The sequence below is a fragment of the Oncorhynchus nerka genome, linkage group LG24 (assembly GCF_034236695.1).
Source record: "Oncorhynchus nerka isolate Pitt River linkage group LG24, Oner_Uvic_2.0, whole genome shotgun sequence".
Classification (NCBI taxonomy): Eukaryota; Metazoa; Chordata; class Actinopteri; order Salmoniformes; family Salmonidae; genus Oncorhynchus; species Oncorhynchus nerka.
In genome coordinates this window covers 76,905,639-76,928,660 of record NC_088419.1, presented here as the reverse complement: position 1 = coordinate 76,928,660, position 23,022 = coordinate 76,905,639, and the positions used below count along the sequence as shown (strand labels likewise).

The following is a 23,022-nucleotide window of genomic DNA, read 5'->3' as shown; positions in this document are numbered from 1 at the left end:
AATCTCTCTATCCCACTCCTGGCATCACACCCTGTTACACCCATCTGTCTGAGAAACAACACACACACCCCCACCCCTTGCTGTGCATTCAAGGCCTATTTAAATCATCTGGGCTCAGCCCTCAGTCATGGCATTCCACCATTCTGCAGACATTGTTCTGACCATTCTGCAGACATTGTTCTGACCATTCTGTCTGACAGATCCGGCGGAATCTTCGATCAGAACCCTCACATATTTCCTGGCATTCCCAGGCGTAGAATTACATTTCCCAGAGGAGGAATGGATGGACGGTGGGATGGATGGTAGATGGAGGAGAATACACCTGCTCTAGGGATAACGAGTGTGAATCTACATTTCCTTGTTCTCCAAATGCCACGCAGAGCAGCGCTCTATTGCTCTTCTTCCCCTCTCCCAGTCCCTGCTTGGAGATTCAACATTACTGACTCTCTCTCTTCCTCTCTCCACTTCCTCCTTTCCTCAACCCTCCCCTCCTCTCTTCTGCCCAGAGGCCCACTGTTCAACACAGAAATGTTTCAATCTGCACTTTCTTCCTGCTGTGGAGCGAAGATATGAAATATTAAAGTGAGACAGAGGCTGCACACACACACACACACACACACACACACACACACACACACACACACACACACACCTCAGCTACTTCCTGAATCACAACAGTGCCTGGGGAACTGTCATCAGCTGTAGCTGGGGTCTAGTCCAGGTAACTATACAGCACTCTGTGACTGACAACTGTACAGCTGTAATAAAAATTATATAATACATATGAATGCTTGATTGTTTGATTAACCACCAACACACACAAACTGCAAATGTAAAAGGACAGATAGACACCGCATGGAAATCTCAACAAACTACACTGAACAAAAATATAAACTTAGCAAAATATGCAACAATTTCAAAGATTTTACCAAATTCTGTAAAATGACGTTGGAGGCAGCTTATGGTGGAGAAATTGACATTCAATTCTCTGGGCAACAGCACTAGTGGACATTCCTGCAGTCAGCATGCCAATTGCACCCTCCCTCAAAACTTGAGACATCTGTGGCATTGTGTTGTGTGACAAAACAGCATATTTTAAAGTGGCCTTTTATTGTCCCCAGCACAAGGTGCAACTTTGTAATGATCAGGCTGTTTAATCAGCTTCTTGATATTCCACACCTGTCAGGTGGATGGATTATCTTGGCAAATGACAAATGTTCACCGAATGTTTGAGAAATAACATTTCTGGGATTTTTTTTTTCAGCTCATGAAACATGGGACCAACACTTTACATGTTGGGTTCATATTTTTGTCCAGTGTAATTTCCACCAAGCAATTTCTCCTCATCTTAGTTTCAGTTTTCATTCTGCTAGTCTCTAGTACAGTAGGCTATATTATCATTTCAAAAACACATTGCTTTGGATGCACTCCAGCATCTTCAACCCCTCCTACACACACGTACATACACCCCCCTCACACACACACAACCCCCCTCAAAGCCTGTTCCAGACACACATTCACAATGTTTTTAAATGCGCTCTAGCATCAGTGAATGGCCTCAAGAGAGTTTGTGTTTCTTCACAACCACATTAGCATAAGGATCTCTCCTCTCCTTCACTGGCCCATCTCTCCAGTTTGAAGAATAAAACATAAAATGAGAGAGAGAGAGAGAGAGAGATGATGGAGAATCACTACGTTCCATCTTTCTATTCGCACGGGAGGGACGGAAAGAAAGCAGAAGATGTTAGCCTTAGTGTGCGGTGTGTGATTGTGAATACAAAAATAGACAGTAATCATCTTGAACAACACCCTACCCCCTTCACACATACTTTCTCCATCTCACAATTCTTGAGGGACTCTCAAGGTGTGATTCCCTTTTCAAAAGGACCACCTGCTCCAGTGTTGGCCAGGCTGGCCATATACTGTTACATAAAGTCTCTCAGACACGCACACGCACGCATTCACTACTATAAGAGCAGCTGCTAAATTACTTAAATGTAGAGTCTGTGCAGTACTGCAGAGTCCGACTGAAATATTTGTATCGGTCTTCATTCCACAGATAAAGCGCCGATATTATATACATAGAATAAACAAATTAATTTGCAGTAATTAACTTATTTTTTAATGGTTGCCTGAAGAGGGTACTCTATGAGCTACTCACTGACCATCAGTCAGCCCTAGGTCACAACCTGAGAGAGAGTGGGCATGGTGGTTTGACAGTGAGTAGTTTACCACAGGTAGCATATTTGAATAAGTAAATAATCCAAAGTACACTTCACCAAGCAAGCAGCTCTGTCCTCATCACAAGCTCACTTAGTTAACATTAGCTGGCTAGCAAGCCAGCAAGGTAGTTGCTTCGCTATCTCGCCAGCAAGGTAGTTAGTAGTTAGTCTAGCCTAGCTAGCTAGCAATCGGTGCTACTTATGTGTCAACACTGGACTGGCGGCAAAGTGAACACTGTCCTTGATACAAAAAGAACACAGATAGTGTCTGGCTCTATTATGTAAGCTAGTGGACTTATTTAGTTAGTTTTCCAAAATATGCAATCTGCAAAAAGCCAGACAGTTTGTGAATATCTATCAATCAGAACATGTGCTTGCATGCATGATCAGATCAGTAACTAACGTTAGCTAGCTAGCTAAATTAGCATGTGTGACTAAAATCAGTGCGGCAAGCATGCACAAACGTTTTCTGTCATCAGCGCATGCCATTTGCAGTTGATATTTATATCCAATACATTTTGTATTGAATAACAGTGTAATGTACATATGGTTTCTGTCAGAAAACATTGTAATGTCGTAATGAACAGCTAGCTTGTGCTTGTCATAATGAACAGCTAGCTTGTGCTTGTCATAATGAACAGCTAGCTTGTGCTTGTCATAATGAACAGCTAGCTTGTGCTTGTCATAATGAACAGCTAACTTGTGCTTGTCATAATGAACAGCTAGCTTGTGCTTGTCATAATGAACAGCTAGCTTGTGCTTGTCATAATGAACAGCTAGCTTGTGCTTGTCATAATGAACAGCTAGCTTGTGCTTGTCATAATGAACAGCTAGCTTGTGCTTGTCATAATGAACAGCTAACTTGTGCTTGTCATAATGAACAGCTAGCTTGTGCTTGTCATAATGAACGGCTAGCTTGTGCTTGTCATAATGAACAGCTAGCTTGTGCTTGTCATAATGAACAGCTAGCTTGTGCTTGTCATACCGTACTCTCATTGCGAGGTTGCCAAAAAGTGTTTGTTTACATTACCTTTGGCTGTTGTAAAGACTGTAGTAAATCTACTCAAGACAAATGCTGAAGCTGACACCTAGTGGTGACATTACTAACGGCATGTTACTGCATTTCAATGCCTATTTGTGAACTTGTGAACAGTGCAGTTTCAGATTTACTTTAATAAAACGTTTCATTCATTCAGTTACGCCTTGTGGGGGTTTAGCACAAACACTTCTGCATACTTCTTATCCACTGACATAGATACACATCTTTAAGTTGTACCTAAGAAGGTAAACTTCTGAGTACCCACATCTACAGTTGAAGTCGGAAGTCTACATACACCTTAGCCAAATACATTTAAACTCAGTTTTTCACAATTCCTGACATTTAATCCTGGTAAAAATTCCCTGTTTTAGGTCAGGATCACCACTTCATTTTAAGAATGTGAAATGTCAGAATAATAGCAGAGAGAATGATTTATTTCAGCTTTTATTTCTTTCATCACATTCCCAGCGAGTGAGACGTTTACATACGCTCAATTAGTATTTGGTAGCATTGCCTTTAAATTGTTTAACTTGGGTCAAACATTTTGGGTAGCCTTCCACAAGCTCCCCACAATAAGTTGGGTGAATTTGGCCCATTCCTCCTGACAGAGCTGGTGTAACTGAGTCAGGTTTGTAGGCCTCCTTGCTCGCACACAATTTTTCAGTTCTGCCCACAAATTGTCAATGGGTTTGAGGTCAGGGCTTTGTGATGGCCACTCCAATACCTTGACTTTGTTGTCCTTAAGCCATTTTGCCACAACTTTGGAAGTATGCTTGGGGTCATTGTCCATTAGGAAGACCAAATTTGTGACCAAGCTTTAACTTCCGGACTGATGTCTTGAGATGTTGCTTCAATATATCCATTTAATTTTTCTTCCTCATAATGCCATTTATTTTGTGAAGTGCACCAGTCCCTCCTGCAGCAAAGCACCCCCACAACATGATGCTGATTCACGGTTGGGATGATGTTCTTGGGCTTACAAGCCTCCCCATGTTTTCCTCCAAACATAACGATGGTCATTATGGCCAAACAGTTCTATTTTTGTTTCCTCAGACCAGAGGACATTTCTCCAAAAAGTACATTCTTTGTCCCCATGTGCAGTTGCAAACCGTAGTCTGGCTTTTTATGGCGATTTTGGAGCAGGTCCTTCTTCCTTGCTGAGCGGCCTTTCAAATGTCGATATAGGACTCGTTTTACTGTGGATACAGTACGTTCATCTCTAGGAGACAGAACGCGTCTCCTTCCTGAGCGGTATAACGGCTGCATGGTCCCATGCGTACTATTGTTTGTACAGATTAACGTGGTATCTTCAGGCATTTGGAAATTGCTCCCAAGGATGAACCAGACTTGTGGAGGTCTACAATTTTCTGTCTGAGGTCTTGGCTGATTTCTTTTGATTTTCCCATGATGTCAAGCAAAGAGGCACCGAGTTTGAAGGTAGGCCTTGAAATACAGGTACACCAGGTACACCTCCAATTGACTCAAATTATGTCAATTAGCCAATCAGAAGCTTCTAAAGCAATGAAATGATTTTCTGGAATTTTCCAAGCTGTTAAAAGGTACAGTCAACTTAGTGTATGTAAACTTCTGACCCACTGGAATTGTGATACAGTGAATTATAAGTGAAATCTGTAAACAATTACTTGTGTCATGCACAAAGTAGATGTCCTAACCTACTTGCTAAAACTATAGTTTGCTAACAAGAAATTTGTGGAGTGGTTGAAAAAACAAGTTTTAATGACTCGAACCTAAGTTTATGTAAACTTCCGACTTCAGCTGTATATTTTTATGACATTCTTTTTGTGAAATTGTCTGCGGGCCTTCAAAAGGGGGCCGCCAATTTCCGATCCCTGATTTAAAGTATCTGTAAATCCTTTGGGGCACAATTTGTCATTCCACCTAATTTATCGGTAGCTGTATCAGTAATGGTTGACTTTTACCTCCCTAAAATCGGTACCGACACAGAAATTCCATATCGGTAGAGCCCTACCGCAGTGTCACGGTCAGTACACACCAGGGAAAGGACTGATCCAGATAGGAGAGAGAAAAGCAGAAAGAGAGAGAGGGAGAGGGGGAGAGAGAGAGAGAGAGAGAGAGAGAGAGAGAGAGAGAGAGTCTGAAAGATGACAGACAGGTAGGCTAGGCCTGGGAAGAGAATCTGAAAGATGACAGAGAGGTAGGCTAGACCTGGGAAGAGAATCTGAAAGATGACAGACAGGTAGGCTAGACCTGGGAAGAGAGTCTGAAAGATGACAGACAGGTAGGCTAGACCTGGGAAGAGAGTCTGAAAGATGACAGACAGGTAGGCTAGGCCTGGGAAGAGAGTCTGAAAGATGACAGACAGGTAGGCTAGACCTGGGAAGAGAGTCTGAAAGATGACAGACAGGTAGGCTAGACCTGGGAAGAGAATCTGAAAGATGACAGACAGGTAGGCTAGACCTGGGAAGAGAGTCTGAAAGATGACAGACAGGTAGGCTAGACCTGGGAAGAGAGTCTGAAAGATGACAGACAGGTAGGCTAGACCTGGGAATAGAGTCTGAAAGATGACAGACAGGTAGGCTAGACCTGGGAAGAGAGTCTGAAAGATGACAGACATGTAGGCTAGACCTGGGAAGAGAATCTGAAAGATGACAGACAGGTAGGCTAGACCTGGGAAGAGAGTCTGAAAGATGACAGACAGGTAGGCTAGGCCTGGGAAGAGAATCTGAAAGATGACAGACAGGTAGGCTAGGCCTGGGAAGAGAATCTGAAAGATGACAGACAGGTAGGCTAGGCCTGGGAAGAGAGTCTGAAAGATGACAGACAGGTAGGCTAGACCTGGGAATAGAGTCTGAAAGATGACAGACAGGTAGGCTAGACCTGGGAAGAGAGTCTGAAAGATGACAGACAGGTAGGCTAGACCTGGGAAGAGAATCTGAAAGATGACAGACAGGTAGGTTAGACCTGGGAAGAGAGTCTGAAAGATGACAGACAGGTAGGCTAGGCCTGGGAAGAGAATCTGAAAGATGACAGACAGGTAGGCTAGACCTGGGAAGAGAATCTGAAAGATGACAGACAGGTAGGCTAGACCTGGGAATAGAGTCTGAAAGATGACAGACAGGTAGGCTAGACCTGGGAAGAGAGTCTGAAAGATGACAGACAGGTAGGCTAGACCTGGGAAGAGAATCTGAAAGATGACAGACAGGTAGGCTAGACCTGGGAAGAGAGTCTGAAAGATGACAGACAGGTAGGCTAGGCCTGGGAAGAGAATCTGAAAGATGACAGACAGGTAGGCTAGGCCTGGGAAGAGAATCTGAAAGATGACAGACAGGTAGGCTAGGCCTGGGAAGAGAGTCTGAAAGATGACAGACAGGTAGGCTAGACCTGGGAATAGAGTCTGAAAGATGACAGACAGGTAGGCTAGACCTGGGAAGAGAGTCTGAAAGATGACAGACAGGTAGGCTAGACCTGGGAAGAGAATCTGAAAGATGACAGACAGGTAGGCTAGACCTGGGAAGAGAGTCTGAAAGATGACAGACAGGTAGGCTAGGCCTGGGAAGAGAATCTGAAAGATGACAGACAGGTAGGCTAGGCCTGGGAAGAGAATCTGAAAGATGACAGACAGGTAGGCTAGGCCTGGGAAGAGAGTCTGAAAGATGACAGACAGGTAGGCTAGACCTGGGAAAAGAGTCTGAAAGATGACAGACAGGTAGGCTAGACCTGGGAAAAGAGTCTGAAAGATGACAGACAGGTAGGCTAGACCTGGGAAGAGAGTCTGCCCCACCCTACTGCTCATCGATCGGCTTAGACTGAGCATAGCATCACCACACACACACACAGACATACTGAGCCATATGAAATGTCACTAACACACATGCAAGCACACACACACACACTCCTGATAACTGCAGACAGACCAGACTTTCTCCCTCTCTCTGGCTGTAATGAAAGATTTAAAGATGCTCCGGTCCAGCCTCATGTTAAATGCATGGCTAGAATCTGCTGCTCTCGCACTTTAATATACACACACAAGCACACACACAAACATGTAGTACGCACACACGCGGGAAACACGTAGTAGACACACATACACTCCATCCATTTCTTCTCAAGCCTAACCAACCAACCACTGGGCACCACTGTCGGAGCCTGACTGCGTGCCTCAAAGTAAATCAATATCAAGTACAGAAAACTCAAGTTCAGATGGACGCTGCTTCAGATCAGCAGCAAACTGCAGCAGTTTCTCTACCGATTAGATCACCTTTTGGTCAGTCTAGTGGCATTAAAATGGCCTGTTACTGATGAGATCGGTGTCAGATCATTTTTTGCTACCATGACATTTTTGCTGGCCTGAATTTGATGCTTTGAAAAAATGTGCAGATTCAGAGGGAATCACTATAGCATGACTAAACATGAGGAAGATTGCATTAAACAAATGCTATTTGTCAAGGCGATTTGTTACAGTTTTTAAGGTTATTTGTGATGCCTGCTGGGATTTTATTCCCTTTAAAAGTAGGGGTTATTGGCTAGGCCCATGTAATATTGGGTCTATTCTTAAACAGAATAATAATATCTTTAGGATGTTGTTATCATAAATCTTCAATAAAGTTCCAACCGGAGAATTCCTATGTCTGTAGAGAAGCCATGGAACGCAGGTCGCTATCATGTGAAATGCACGTGACCAAGACAAGGCTCTCTGCCAGACCACTGACTCAAATAGCTCCCATCCGGTTCCATAACACAGTAGAAGCCTCATTCAAGTTTCTAAAGACGGTTGACATCTAGTGGAAGCCCTAGGAAGTGCAACTTTATCCATATCCCACTGTGTATTCGATAGGGGTGAGTTCAAAAATGACAAACCTCAGATTTCCCACTTCCTGTTTGGATTTCTTCTCAGGTTTTTGCCTGCCATATGAGTTTTGTTATACTCACAGACATCATTCAAACAGTTTTGAAACTTTATAGTGTTTTCTATCCAATACTAATAATAATATGCATATATTAGCATCTGGGACTGACTAGGAGGCAGTTCACTCTGGGCACGCTATTCATCCAAAAGTGAAAATGCTGCCCCCTATCCCAAAGAAGTTAAGGGTCATAACTCAATAGTGTGTTTGACTAGGCCATTGTGTTACTATTTCGCAATATGAGCTGGGTATAGTTGAGACATTCATGGCCAACTGAACTGTCGACTTGTGATAACTCTGAAACCAATAACAGGAAAGAGGCCTCCCCAACCTAGGAGTAACTGTTAGAAATGGCTTGCAAAAGATAATGAGAAACTATGTGTTAGTATTGTGGAAAAATACAGCCCATCTAAAGAGAGGTGGAGTAAAAATAGAAAAATATTATGTTCTCATTTTGAACGCTTTTGAGCGCTCTCTGAATAAAGTGTTGATCTATTGCAGACTGGGACTTTGTCTAATTCTTCATTAACCAGGGCCTTACAACCTCTGGGAATTGGTCAAAGCTATAATGATAGTTGAGTTCAACCATTGGGATAAAAATTCTTGTGACAACTTGGTCCTTCGAGCCGGATCTCAATACCTGTTTCTGTCGTCCCATGGGAGCACCGAAAACCATGCACGGGCGGATCAGAGATCCGTAAGTTAAAGACCTAAACCTCTGAAATAGAGGGTCCATTTCAGGCCGGTGGCGAACTGGTACACAACAAAAACGGTTACGAGATCCAACCTACACTGAATTATTAGCTGCAAGGATAAGGTCAGTAGTCTTTATTCATGGCTTTGGGGGATAATATCTGAAAACTGCATTAGATAAAATAGTATTTTAGTCTGCTGTAGAAAGGACAGTTACCACTCGTGATCCAACAAAAGGATTGTCGTCCGGTGTACCATTTTTCGGCGTTTATCTAGAGAAAGTTTGAGGCATTAGTATCTGGATAAATAGAAAACGGGGGGAGGCTGGAAGTAAAATCAAACAAATGTAAGTGGGTCCGTAATGACCCAAGGTATCTGTGGCCTCTACCAATGTAAACTAGTTAATATTGAGACCTAAAAGTTAACCTCTTGGATTTAGGGGGCGCTATTTTAATTTTTGGATGAAAAACGGTCCCGTTTTAAACAAGATATTTTGTCATGAAAAGATGCTCGACTATGCATATAATTGACAGCTTTGGAAAGAAGGCACTCAGACGTTTCCAAAACTGCAAAGATATTGTCTGTGAGTGCCACAGAACTGATGTTACAGGCGAAACCCAGATAAAAATCCAACCAGGAAGTGCCGCATTTTTTGAAACCGCCTCATGCCAATGACTCCTTATATGGCTGTGAATGAGCTAGGAATGAGCTTATGTTTTCCACGTATTCCCCAATGTCTTTTTAGGCATTTCCATTGAATAATGGCTGTAAGGGACCATATAGAGCATGTGGTCACATGGTGTCTCCCGCAGAAAACCTTGCGTAAAATACTGAGGTAGCCATTTTTCCAATCGCTTCTTATGAGAAACCAATTGCCTCGACGGATATATTATCGAATATATATGTTAAAAACACCTTGAGGATGGATCCTAAACAACGTTTGCCATGTTTCTGTCGATATTATGGAGCAAATTTTGAAAAAAGTTTGGCGTTATAGTTGTAGCATTTTCCGGTCGATTTAATTTAATTTGGTTGCTTTTCTTATTTTCGTGAAAATGTTGCCTGCTGCCAGCAGAGCCTAGCATAGCATTATGCCATGATAAACTTACACAAATGCTTGTCTAGCGTTGGCTGTAACGCATATTTTGAAAATCTGAGATGACATTGTTGTTAACAAAAGGCTAAGCTTTTGTTTGAATATATTTATTTCATTTCATTTGCAATTTTCATGAATAGGAGAAGTTTCTAGGGGTATTTATGTCCGTTGCGTTATGCTAATGCATTTGAGGCTATGATTACGCTCCTGGATACGGGTTTGCTCGTCGCAAGAGGTTAACTGGTCAAGAGTATATATGGCTGGGGAATAATTACGTGCGTGTGAGATAGATATATTAACCAGTCAAAAGTCATAAGAGGTGATAACTCGTGTACGTGTGAGACCTAATAGTCTATTATAGAGATAGACATATTAATCAGTCGAGAGTCACAAAGAAAATAACTCGCCCACGTGTGAGACCTAATAATCTGTCAAAGGTCATATCAGTGATTATTCCTAGTTCCAAGGGAACAAAGGAGAGGATTTACTAACGATGGGAAGATTTAAGTATAATAACAGTAAGTTAACCAAGGATGAGTGGTATCTCCTTTAATGTATGAGATCATTTAGAACTATTCAAAAGGACGGCGGAGGTCAAATCTTAAGTAAAAGGTAAACCCTACTTCGTATGAGAAAGTCTAAACCTACCAAGAGTAATTTAGAACTTTTCAAAAGGACGGCGGAGGTCAAATCTTAAGTAAAAGATAAACCCTACTTCGTATGAGAAAGTCTAAACCTACCAAGAGTAATTTAGAACTTTTCAAAAGGACGGCGGAGGTAAGAAATAAAGGTAAACCCTACTTCGTATGAGAAAGTCTAAACCTACCAAGAGTAATTTAGAACTTTTCAAAAGGACGGCGGAGGTAAGATCTTAAATAAAGGTAAACCCTACTCCTAATAGTGGTAAATTCTCAAAGGAAGTCCTGGGATTAACCGGGGACGAAAGGTATATGGAGTCTAAGGATAAATGGAACATTATGGAATATTATGGACCTAAGTGGCAAAAGAAGTATGGGTTTGAAGAACGTCTAGACGTAGACAAATTCAAATCTATGATTAAATAGAAGTGCATGTAAACTGTACCTAAGTGGAGGAAGAAGTACGGTTTTGAAGGGCGCCTAGATGTAGATAAACTAGAAACTATGATAAAGCAGATACATAAGACGTGTGTAGATAATCAAGGGAAACATCAGGTCGAGGGTTAGATACAGCCAGAGTGTGGCTGTCTGAAGCTCGGAAAAGAAGGCAAGAAGGCAAGTGTAGAGAAAGAAGAAGAAAGTGACAGAGAGCAAGATAGAGAGACAGAAAGAGCAAGACAGAGAGAGACAGAAAGAGCAAGATAGAGAGAGACAGAAAGAGCAAGATAGAGAGAGACAGAAAGAGCAAGATAGAGAGAGAGATAGAGACAACGAGAGCGAGAGCAGAGAGAAAGTTTCAAGCTAGACACAGGCATACCAGAAATGTTATGGTTAAAATGAGTGACAGATGTGGGATTTATTAAAGGAGTTTTCCCTGTTACTGTTACTCCTAAATTATTTTATTGACCTTATTGAAGGCAGTAATTATTGAAACCAGAAGTAATAGCAGGGATTATACCTATGTTTAAACCTATTATACCTAATAGCTCGGCTATTAGAATTTTTTAGTAAAGGTTGAATAGTTTATTGTTCAGCTAATAGTCTATTGTTCAGCTAATAGCCCATCCTGCTATGCTTGTGAAAAACTAATAACAATACTTTTTCCCTTTTCAACATGTTAAATTGATGACGTGTTTTTAGCCACAATCGGCCCCAACCACAATTAATACATTTGGGCACAGTCATTAGCGTGCTGGACTTCGGGCTAGAATGTTGAAACCTGCTCCCTGCTTGCTATAATGAAGTGAGTTTGATACACCTGGTATTGGATATGGCAGAAAAAAACTTGCTAAATAGTGATTTTCGTAAATTAACTTTATGACAAAAAAATATGCAGTAGTTTGTCTCTACATTAACTAAAATATTCCTCTTATTGTACATTTTTTTGCTTGACTTGTTATGATGTTATAACTACGTACATTTGCTTACCCATAATGTTTTGTCAGCCATCTTTGCTGAAGTCACCAAGGACGGGTGGCCCGCGTCAAATTCGTCATTGGAACCACTTGATATGATTGGTCATATAAAATCCTTGGGACCCAAATGCATAATGAGTGCTCTAACTCCCCCTTGTGGAGGTCTGGAGCAATGAAACGGTGACGCTGGGTACCTCTAAGTCCCGCGGTGTAAGCTCGCAAGTTTTAACCTCTTAAGTCGACCCTCTACTTTTTTGAACATTCTGTTAAAAATCGCGCAACATTTCAGCGCCCTGCTACTCATGCCAGGAATATAGTATATGCATTTGCTTAGTCTGTGTGGATAGAAAACACTCAGACGTTTAAAAAACTGGTTAAAGCACTGCTGTGGCTTTACCAGAACGGCATTTACATCGAAAAGCACAGGAAAAACTGATCACTGAAAATGGAAAAATATATCCATGCGCTACTTGAACCCATTGATAAACGTGAACCACGATTAATTGACTGAGGTTGCAGTACCTACAGCTTCCACACGGTGTCTAGAGTCTTGTCATTTCCCTTCGAGTTTTTTCTTGGTCAAACACATGCAGGACACCGTATCTCCTCCGGTCTAGGACCGGATATTTTCGTTGAGTTTCTAGCCGGACATTTTTCCAGACGGACAGCTAATGATCTTTACATCGCCTCCTGATGAATTTTATCGCTTATTAACGTTTACTAATACCTAAAGTTGCATTACAAACGTATTTCGAAGTGTTTTGTGAAAGTTTATCGTCGACTTTTTGAATTTAAAAAAATGACGTTACGTTTTGAAACAATGTTTTTTTCGTTTATCACACAGTCTACATATAACGATATCTAGGCTTTATATGGACCGATTTAATCGAAATAAAGACCCAAATAGTGTTTATGGGACATCTAGGAGTGCCAACAAAGAAGATGGTGAAAGGTAATGAATGTTTTCTATTTTATTGTGCGGTTTGTGTAACGCCGAAATGCTAATTATTTTGTTTACGTCCCCTGTGGGTCTTTTGGGGTGTTGCATGCTATCAGATAATAGCTTCTCATGCTTTCGCCGAAAAGCATTTTAAAAATCTGACTTGTTGCCTGGATTCACAACGAGTGTAGCTTTAATTCGATACCCTGCATGTGTATTTTAATGAACTTTTGAGTTTTAACTAATACTATTAGCATTTAGCGTAGCGCATTTGCATTTCCAGAGCTCTAGTTGGGACGCAAGCGTCCCGAGTAGAAGCAACAGGTTAAAGGAGGAACCACTGTAGAAATGGGAGTTATAGAGCTGTCATCTCATGGAAAGCAATTCTAAGAAGCGGTAGATCTTTTCTATGTACACTATTTCCATGCTTCCTGTTAAATTTCGTTTCTGCTTTTAATATTGGTTTTGTACACCAGCTTCAAACAGCTGAAAAAATAATAATTGAAAATATATTTCAGTGTTTTAAACTGAAATTAAGTGAACTTTTAGAATTTTAGCAACCAAGAAATGCCGGCGAGATTTCTGCAAAAATACATTAAAACATTTTCATTATAATAAAAAAATTGGTATTGTCCCCACTAATGGTATTGTCCCCACTAGAACAACAAAATACATACATACAGTTGAAGTCGGAAGTTTACATACACTTAGGTTGGAGTCATTAAAACTAGTTTTTCAACCACTCCACGAATTTCTTGTTAACAAACTATAGTTTTGGCCAGTCAGTTAGGACATCTACTTTGTGCATGATAAAAGTAATTTTTCAACAATTGTTTACAGACAGATTATTTAACTTATAATTCACTGTATCACAGTTCCAGTGGGTCAGAAGACTACCTACATACACTAAGTTGACTGTGCCTTTAAACAGCTTGGGGAAGAAAAAAAAATGATGTTATGGATTTAGAAGCTTCTGAAAGGCTAATTGACATCATTTGAGTCAATTGGAGGTGTACCTATGGATGTATTTTAAGGCCTACCTTCAAACTCAGTGCCTCTTTGCTTGACATCATGGGAAAATCTAAAGAAATTAGCCAAGACCTCAGAAAGAATATTGTAGACCTGGTTCATCCTTGGGAGCAATTTTCAAACGCCTGAAGATACCACGTTCATCTGTACAAACAATAGTACACAAGTATAAACACCATGGGTCCACGCAGCCGTCATACCGCTCAGGAAGGTGACGCGTTCTGTCTCCTAGAGATGAATGTACTGTATCCACAGTAAAACGAGTCCTATATCGACATTTGAAAGGCCGCTCTGCAAGGAAGAAGCCACGGCTCCAAAACCGCCATAAAAAAATGGGGACAAAGAATGTACTTTTTGGAGAAATGTCCTCTGGTCTGAGGAAACAAAAATGGAACTGTTTGGCCATAATGACCATCGTTATGTTTGGAGGAAAACATGGGGAGGCTTGTAAGCCCAAGAACACCATCCCAACCGTGAATCAGCACCATGTTGTTGGGGTGCTTTGCTGCAGGAGGGACTGGTGCACTTCACAAAATAGATGGCATCATGAGGAAATAAAAAGTATGTAGATATATTGAAGCAACATCTCAAATCTCGAATTTAAAACTTGGTTGCAAATGGGTCTTCCAAATGGACAATGACCCCAAGCATACTTTCAAAGTTGTGACAAAATGGCTTAAGGACAACAAAGTCAAGGAATTGGAGTGGCCATCACAAATCCCTGACCTCAATCCCATAGAAAATGTGTGGGGAGAACTGAAAAAGCATGTGCGAGCAAGGAGGCCTACAAACCTGACTCAGTTACACCAGCTCTGTCAGGAGGAATGGGCCAAAATTTACCCAACTTATCGTGGAAAGCTTGTGGAAGGCTACCCAAAAAGTTTGGCCCAAGTGAAACAATTCAAAGACAATGCTACCAAATACTAATTGAGTGTATGTAAACTTCTGACCCACAGGGAATGTGATGAAAGAAGTAAAAGCTGAAATAAATCTTTCTCTCTACTATTATTCTGACATTTCCCATTCTTAAAATAAAGTGGTGATCCTAACTGACCTAAGACAGGGAATTTGTACTAGTTTTAAATGTCAGGAATTGTGAAAAACTGAATTTAAATGTATTTGGCTAAGGTGTTTGTGAACTTCCGACTTCAACTGTACATGTAATTTTGTCATTGAAACATTTAACTTCAATACTGTAGAATTCAATTCATTCCTATGGAGGAAAGGAAAGCAGCCTTCTGGGAAGTGCCAATATGGTGGCTGGGGGCTTCAAAGCATTACATTGGAAGTAGCTGCAGCCCAATACCCCGACCGCAGTATGGGTGAGTGGGTGTGTCAAAAGGACTGGGTGTATGGAAAGCGAATCAGCTAATTGGGCAGAGTTTTTGCCGCTCAAGACCGTTTGGTGTGGCTGATTGGGCTGCACGACGAGATAAACCTGCAGCCAGTGCTCCGGTGTTGTATTGACATGCCGGGCCAACTTGCTTCCTACTGGGTATCACAGTTGTGTCGCCATTATTTTCTCTCACATGATTTTATTTGAAGTAAGATAGCAGTCTACACAAGAAATAACTAATATTGATTACCATCAAGATCTTGATACATACAGTACATACAGTCAATGGGGAGGGCATGAAATACAACAACACCGGGACACAGTGCCCATTGCTCCCGTTTCACAAGCATTCCTGGCCGGCAACGGCATGAGAAGTAACTACCTTGTAGCCAATATCATGGTGACAGTCAGTGTGCACACGCATACAACGCATGAAGAAACACTCATTGTCAACACTTCTAATTAAAAACAAACAATCAGCAGTTTTATATCTGAAAATGTACAATTAGTTGTGTAAAACTAACTGTGACTCAGTTAAAAACCAATGTCCAAACTGTGGCGTTATGTTAGCTCAATGTACGGTAGTTGCCTGGTAAGAAACGGAAGTAAAACAACACCACTCAATCAAAACGAAATACTCTTACCTATGGCAGAGAGCTTTTGACACACCCACTCCTTTCCACACGCCCACTCCTTTCCTTTTGACACACCCACTCACCCATACTCGCCATATTGGGATGCAGTAACCCCATTGTCTCTCATTGGTCAATATATAGCATCAGCAATCCAGGGTTTATATACATCATTGGTTCAGGTCTGTATTATGTACTCCATGTGTACCGTCTGTGTATTATTGGGTCTCTGTATCATGTGTGTGTAATTGAGTAGTACTGTAAGTAGTATTATAAATAGTATTATTATAGTGTTATTATGGGTTACTATGTCTCTGTATCATGTTTGTGTAATATCTGTGATGGTGGCTGGAAATGAATACGTCTGAGACCGAAAAGGTTATTTTGACTTCCAGAAACACTAGTCATCACATCAAAGAGCAGGAGTCTGACGGGAGAGACACAATCTGGCTGAGAGAAAGCTGGTGAGAGTTTGTGCGCTTGTGTGTGTGTGTATACGTGAGTGTATGTACGCACGTGGTGTGTGTGTTCACTTCTTACTCTTTTTGATAGTACACTACATGATCAAAAGTATGTGGACACCTTACAGTTGGCACTATGCATTGGGGCAGGTAGCGTTGGCATCCACCAAACCCAAATTCGTCCGTAGGACTGCCAGTTGGCAAAGCATGATTCATCACTCCAGAGAAAGCGTTTCCACTGCTCCAGAGTACAAAGATGGTGAGATTTACACCCCTCCAGCCGAGGCTTGGCATTGCACATGGTGATCTTAGGCTTGTTTGCGGCTGTTCGGCCATGGAATCCTATTTCATGAAACTCCTGCTTGCGGAGGCAGTTTGGAACTCTGTTGTGAGTGTTGCAACCGAGGACAGGCAAATTTATACGCACTATGCGTTTCAGCACTCGGTAGTCCCGTTTTGTGAGCGTGTGTGGCCTACTACTTTATGGTTGAGCCATTGTTGCTCCTTGACATTTCCACTTCACAATAACAGCACTTACAGTTGACCGGGGCAGCTCTAGCAGGGCAGACATTTGAAGAACTGACTTGTTAAAAAGGTGATATCTTATGACGTTGAAAGTCACTGCGCTCTTCAATAAGTCCATTCTACTGCAAATGTTTGTCTATGGAGAATGCATGGCTGTGTGCTCAATGTTATAAACCTGTCAGCAACAGGTGTGGCTGAAATAGATAAACACACTCATTTTGAATGGGTGTCCACATACTTTTGTATATATTGTGTATTTCTACCTCCCAGTCAACTGTTCTCTGAGGGATGCTGTAGTGTAGATTATCAGTTATTATCAGTTGGCCAGTTAATGAGAATGTCATGTGTGACCTCAGGTAATTACAGTCCTCTAGTGGAATAACCCCCTGGGATGTGTGTGTGTGTGTGTGTGTGTGTGTGTGTGTGTGTGTGTGTGTGTGTGTGTGTGTGTGTGTGTGTGTGTGTGTGTGTGTGTGTGTGTGTGTGTATGTGTGTGTGTGTGTGTGTGTGTGTGTGTGTGTGTGTGTGTATATGTGTGTGTGTGTGTGTGTGTGTGTGTGTGTGTGTGTGTGTGTGTGTGTGTGTGTGTGTGTGTGTGTGTGTGTGTGTGTGTGTGTGTGTGTGTGTGGACACATTTAGACATTCCACTCCACTGCTCCTGACAAAACAGTTTTGTTTTATTAATTGGATTTAGTGTTAGGTTATCCTCGCAACCTGAGCGACATTGACAGACAGGCACAAATGCGCACACACACAAACGCACACACACACACACACACACCAGGGTTTGCGTTAGCCGGTAACTGCCGGCAAAGAAATATAAATAAAATTGCCGCCAGTTCCCATTGAGAAAATTCATTTTAGCCTCCCCTTTGATTTAAATATCAGTCGAAAGCTGCTGTTTACAACTCATCAAACAGCTTGTTGTTTCTGCTGGAGTGAAACATGTTTTCATAAGCCCAATCATTCCACAACAATTCAAAATTAAATTGCATAAAAAACGTTTCGAAGGCCACAATTTAAAAAAAATCTTGCTTCCCATTCACCATTCACGTGCATATGGACAACTAGGCAGGCTTCAGTGCAGCACACAGCACTTTGCAATGAGCTGGAGGCAGTTACAAGCAAATTGTTCTGATCTATTTCTAATGTTTTTTGGATGTATCCTAGGCCTAGTGGTTGTATGAATATGGGATCTATCGTCCCACAACTGTCCCAGAGTCTGTTTGAAATAGGCTGTTTCTTTCTCGCACAGAACTACAAGCTGACCAATAGAATAGGTCAACTTTTTTACTATGGAGGAAAGTAGATTGACATAGGCTAGTGATTTTGCTGTTTGTTACTCGTCTTGTTGGCTGAAGAAAAGTAAATGTGGACAGTTATTCTAACATCTTCAAAGTGTACATTGGAATTCAGTAAGAAGGATGCACGGCGTTGCACCCTCAACCTGCATGTTCTGTTAAGATGAATTACCATAATCTAAATGGGATTCTGTCATTCTGAGCACAGTGGTGGATGCCTGAATCAGGTTACGCACCCAATGCATTAGTCTGGTAAATGTCTTAATAAATTACTTAGTAAATTAGAAGGCTGGCGGTCAAATGTCCCACGCCAAATGTCCTGACACACACACACACAATTGTTTAAAAGACCCAGCATTGGAGTTCCCCAGAGATAGACACTTGAAGAATCAGTCAGAGTGAAGTGATCTATTCAGGGAAAACAGTAGAGACAGTGACTGTGTAGAGACAGAGACAGTGACTGTGTAGAGAGATGGACGGTAGAGAAACAGAGACAGTGACTGTGTAGAGAGATGGACGGTAGAAACAGAGACAGTGACTGTGTAGAGAGATGGACAGTAGAGACAGAGACAGTGACTGTGTAGAGAGATAGACGGTAGAGACAGAGACAGTGACTGTGTAGAGAGATAGACGGTAGAGACAGAGACAGTGACTGTGTAGATAGATGGACGGTAGAGACAGAGACAGTGTAGAGAGATGGACGGTAGAGACAGAGACAGTGACTGTGTAGAGAGATGGACAGTAGAGACAGAGACAGTGACTGTGTAGAGAGATGGACGGTAGAGACAGAGACAGTGACTGTGTAGAGAGATGGACGGTAGAGACAGAGACATCCCTCCCCTATCCCTCCCTAGCTTCCACCCTCCCTCCATCCCTCCCTAGCTTCCTCCCTCCCTCCATCCCTCCCTAGCTTCCTCCCTCCCTCCCTCCCTCCCTCCCTCCCTCCCTAGCTTCCTCCCCCTCCATCCCTCCCCCTCCCTCCCTCCCTCCCTCCCTCCCTAGCTTCCTCCCTCCCTCCATCCCTCCCTAGCTTCCTCCCTCCCTCCATCCCTCCCTAGCTTCCTCCCTCCCTCCATCCCTCCCGCTCCTCATCTTCCTGGATGGCATGTCTACACTACATAATGTATAAGCGGTGATAGTCTAGCACTGCCTTGGAGCTTTCCCATTGACTTGACGCCAGCTGTAATTGCCCGGTCTGTCCTGCAGGCCCTGATAAGACACCCCTACATTAGCCCTGCAGATTTCATTTGCTACAACATCAGAGGAGACAAGGGTTAGTGATATCCTTTAGCTTAGTGCTGTCTACTAGGTTTTGCTGATTCACTATAGAACGGAAAATTATATTTAGCATTAGCCTTCAACTTAGTGATGGCTACTAGAGCCTGCACATTCACTTTAACAGACCAGAGCAGAGGAGGGTTAGCATTTGCCTTTAGATTAGCGATGGCTACTAGAGTCTGCCCAGTCACTATGACAGTAGGGTTAGCATTTGCCTTTAGATTAGCGATGGCTACTAGAGCCTGCCCAGTCACTATGACAGTAGGGTTAGCATTTGCCTTTAGATTAGCGATGGCTACTAGAGCCTGCCCAGTCACTATGACAGTAGGGTTAGCATTTGCCTTTAGATTAGCGATGGCTACTAGAGCCTGCCCAGTCACTATGACAGTAGGGTTAGCATTTGCCTTTAGATTAGCGATGGCTACTAGAGCCGGCCCAGTCACTATGACAGTAGGGGTAGCATTAGCCTTTAGATTAGCGATGGCTACTAGAGCCTGCCCAGTCACTATGACAGTAGGGTTAGCATTTGCCTTTAGATTAGCGATGGCTACTAGAGCCTGCCCAGTCACTATGACAGTAGGGTTAGCATTTGCCTTTAGATTAGCGATGGCTACTAGAGCCTGCCCAGTCACTATGACAGTAGGGTTAGCATTTGCCTTTAGATTAGCGATGGCTACTAGAGCCTGCCCAGTCACTATGACAGTAGGGTTAGCATTTGCCTTTAGATTAGCGATGGCTACTAGAGCCTGCCCAGTCACTATGACAGTAGGGGTAGCATTATCCTTTAGATTAGCGATGGCTACTAGAGCCTGCCCAGTCACTATGACAGTAGGGTTAGCATTTGCCTTTAGATTAGCGATGGCTACTAGAGCCTGCCCAGTCACTATGACAGTAGGGTTAGCATTTGCCTTTAGATTAGCGATGGCTACTAGAGCCTGCCCAGTCACTATGACAGTAGGGTTAGCATTTGCCTTTAGATTAGCGATGGCTACTAGAGCCTGCCCAGTCACTATGACAGTAGGGTTAGCATTTGCCTTTAGATTAGCGATGGCTACTAGAGCCTGCCCAGTCACTATGACAGTAGGGGTAGCATTAGCCTTTAGATTAGCGATGGCTACTAGAGCCTGCCCAGTCACTATGACAGTAGGGTTAGCATTTGCCTTTAGATTAGCGATGGATACTAGAGCCTGCCCAGTCACTATGACAGTAGGGTTAGCATTTGCCTTTAGATTAATGATGGCTACTAGAGCCTGCAAACTACAAACCTCAGATGTCCCACTTCCTGGTTGGATTTCTCTCAGGTTTTTGCCCGCCATATGAGTTATGTCATACTCACAGACATCATTCAAACAGTTTTAGAAACTTCAGAGTGTTTTCTATCCAATACTACTAATAATATGCATATATTAGCATCTGGGACAGAGTAGCAGGCAGTTTACTCTGGGCAACTTATTCATCCAAGCTACTCAATACTGCCCCCCTGTCACCAAGAAGTTAACATCGACGGAGCTGTAGTGGAACGGGTCGAGAGTTTCAAGTTCCTTGGTGTCCACATCACCAACGAACTATCATGGTCCAAACACACCAAGACAGTCGTAAAAAGGGCACAACAAAACCTTTTCTCCATCAGAACACTAAAAATATTTGGTATGGGTCCCCAGATCCTCAAAAGGTACTACAGGTGCACCATCGAGATCATCCTGGCCGGTTGCAACACCGCCTGGTATGGCAACTGCTCGGCATCTGACCATAAGGCGCGACAGAGGGTAGTGTGAACGGCCCAGTATATCACTTGAGCCAAGATTTCTGCCATCCAGGACCTATATAATAAGCGGTGTCAGGGGAAAGCCCATAAAATTGTCAGAGACTCCAGTCACCCAAGTTATAGACTGTTTTCTCTGCTACCGCACGGCAAGCGGTACCGGAACGCCAAGTCTAGGACCAAAAGGCTCCTCAACAGCTTCTACTCCCAAGCCATTAGACTGCTGAACAATTCATAAAAATCGCCAACGGACAATTTACATTGACCCCCCCCCCCCCCCCATTTCACAGTCAAGTCTACACTTGTTGTATTCAGCGCATGTGGCAAATAAAGTTTGATTTGAGGTGTAATGGGTTCGCACTCCAAAATGTGTCACATAAAGCTTAATTCATTATTAGGTGTTTCGCTTTTTTTTTTTACTGCATCAGGGATAGCGTTCACAGACGTTTCGGCTTTACAGACTTCAGTGTGTAGATATACTGGTCTTTCATTTAAAACAGCATTTGTAGGAAACAACTCATCTGTCAATTATAGGGCATGGGAGCGGCACGAAGGGCAACTCACAAATCCATCGCCCCCAGGTGTCCGCTCACCTAAATACATCACATCTATTCATGAGATGAGCCCACCACAAAGGACATAAGGCAAAGATGTTCATAAATATGTGGGACCAACTCATAAATGACATGTCAAATCTGATATGGACAGTGTTCTTGTATAACAGCCTGAATGTGGCTTAAAGGAAGGAGGTGAAATCTAGTTCTTTGTTTAAACCGTGTGGAGATACAGAATGAAATGTTTACAACACAACAATTACAACACTGTAACATATAAACAACTCCGTTAGTAGTGCAAGTTCTACATGACTTTATCTCATAGGTCCTAGAAGTCTGAAGGCAAACAATGGGAGAGCATTTCCTTATGGTTCTACAAGAGGTACAAGAGCTACAGGGGAACGTCCTTTTATGAAGGCCTCTTTTCTCTCTGACCACATCTGATTTGACCAATTTGTTTGATAGAGTTCATGATCGTTTATAGGTGAATAAAGGTAGATTCTGGAAAGCAATCTGAAAATATGTGCCAATGTGTACTGACAATAGACTTGATGCCATTAAGGCTATCACTGAAAGTAAGGAACTGCTTCTTCTGTTTTGGGGGGGGATTTATTAAGTGACTGGGGGTGGCGGATAGCCTAGTGGTTAGAGCTCTGGGCCAGTAAAAGAAAGGTTGCTAGATCAAATCACAGAACCGAAAAGGTAAAAATCTGTCGTTCTGCCCCTGAACAAGGCAGTTAACCCAATGTTCCTAGGCTGTGATTGTAAATACGAATTTGTTCTTAACTGACTTGCCTAGTTAAGTAAACTGGCTTCTGTTCAAGCTTATCAAGCCAGGTGTTAGGTTTTACTTCTGAGCGTGATGGTTCTCTTTTGATTAGTTTCACACTTAAGACATGACTCTGCCGTTGTGCTGTGTAATTGATGAATTTTGTCTATTGTAAAATAAATTCTATACATTAGTTTATCCTGGATTAAATGTAGTTTCATGAACTGTAATTTAGTTAGTTATGCTCCAACATTCCCTCCATCTTGTGCCAACATCAGTTCTTATTAAGTCTTGGTTCCAATAGTTTTCTATTAGACTGTTGGATATGGTGTCTGCAAGGTTTTGTATATCTTACCAATCATATGAACATTCTTTTCTGACTCAAATAAGATTCCCTCTAGGTTGCCCTGATGTCCAAAGGATTTCAAATAGAAATGTGGTTGCGT

General features: G+C 42.3%; 1 protein-coding gene across 1 annotated transcript in view; it reads right to left on the bottom strand.

The window, feature by feature from the left end:
* LOC115108763 (rho GTPase-activating protein 39-like) overlaps nt 1-16,016 on the bottom strand; it is a 118,947-nt gene extending 102,931 nt beyond the window's left edge. The window contains exons 1-2 of the mRNA XM_065008518.1: nt 16,013-16,016; nt 8,788-8,900 (exon numbers count right to left, since the gene is read on the bottom strand). Of these exons, the coding sequence (XP_064864590.1) occupies nt 8,788-8,900; nt 16,013-16,016 (117 nt within the window). The remainder of the gene's footprint in view (nt 1-8,787; nt 8,901-16,012) is intronic.
* Nucleotides 16,017-23,022: the final 7,006 nt, after the last annotated feature.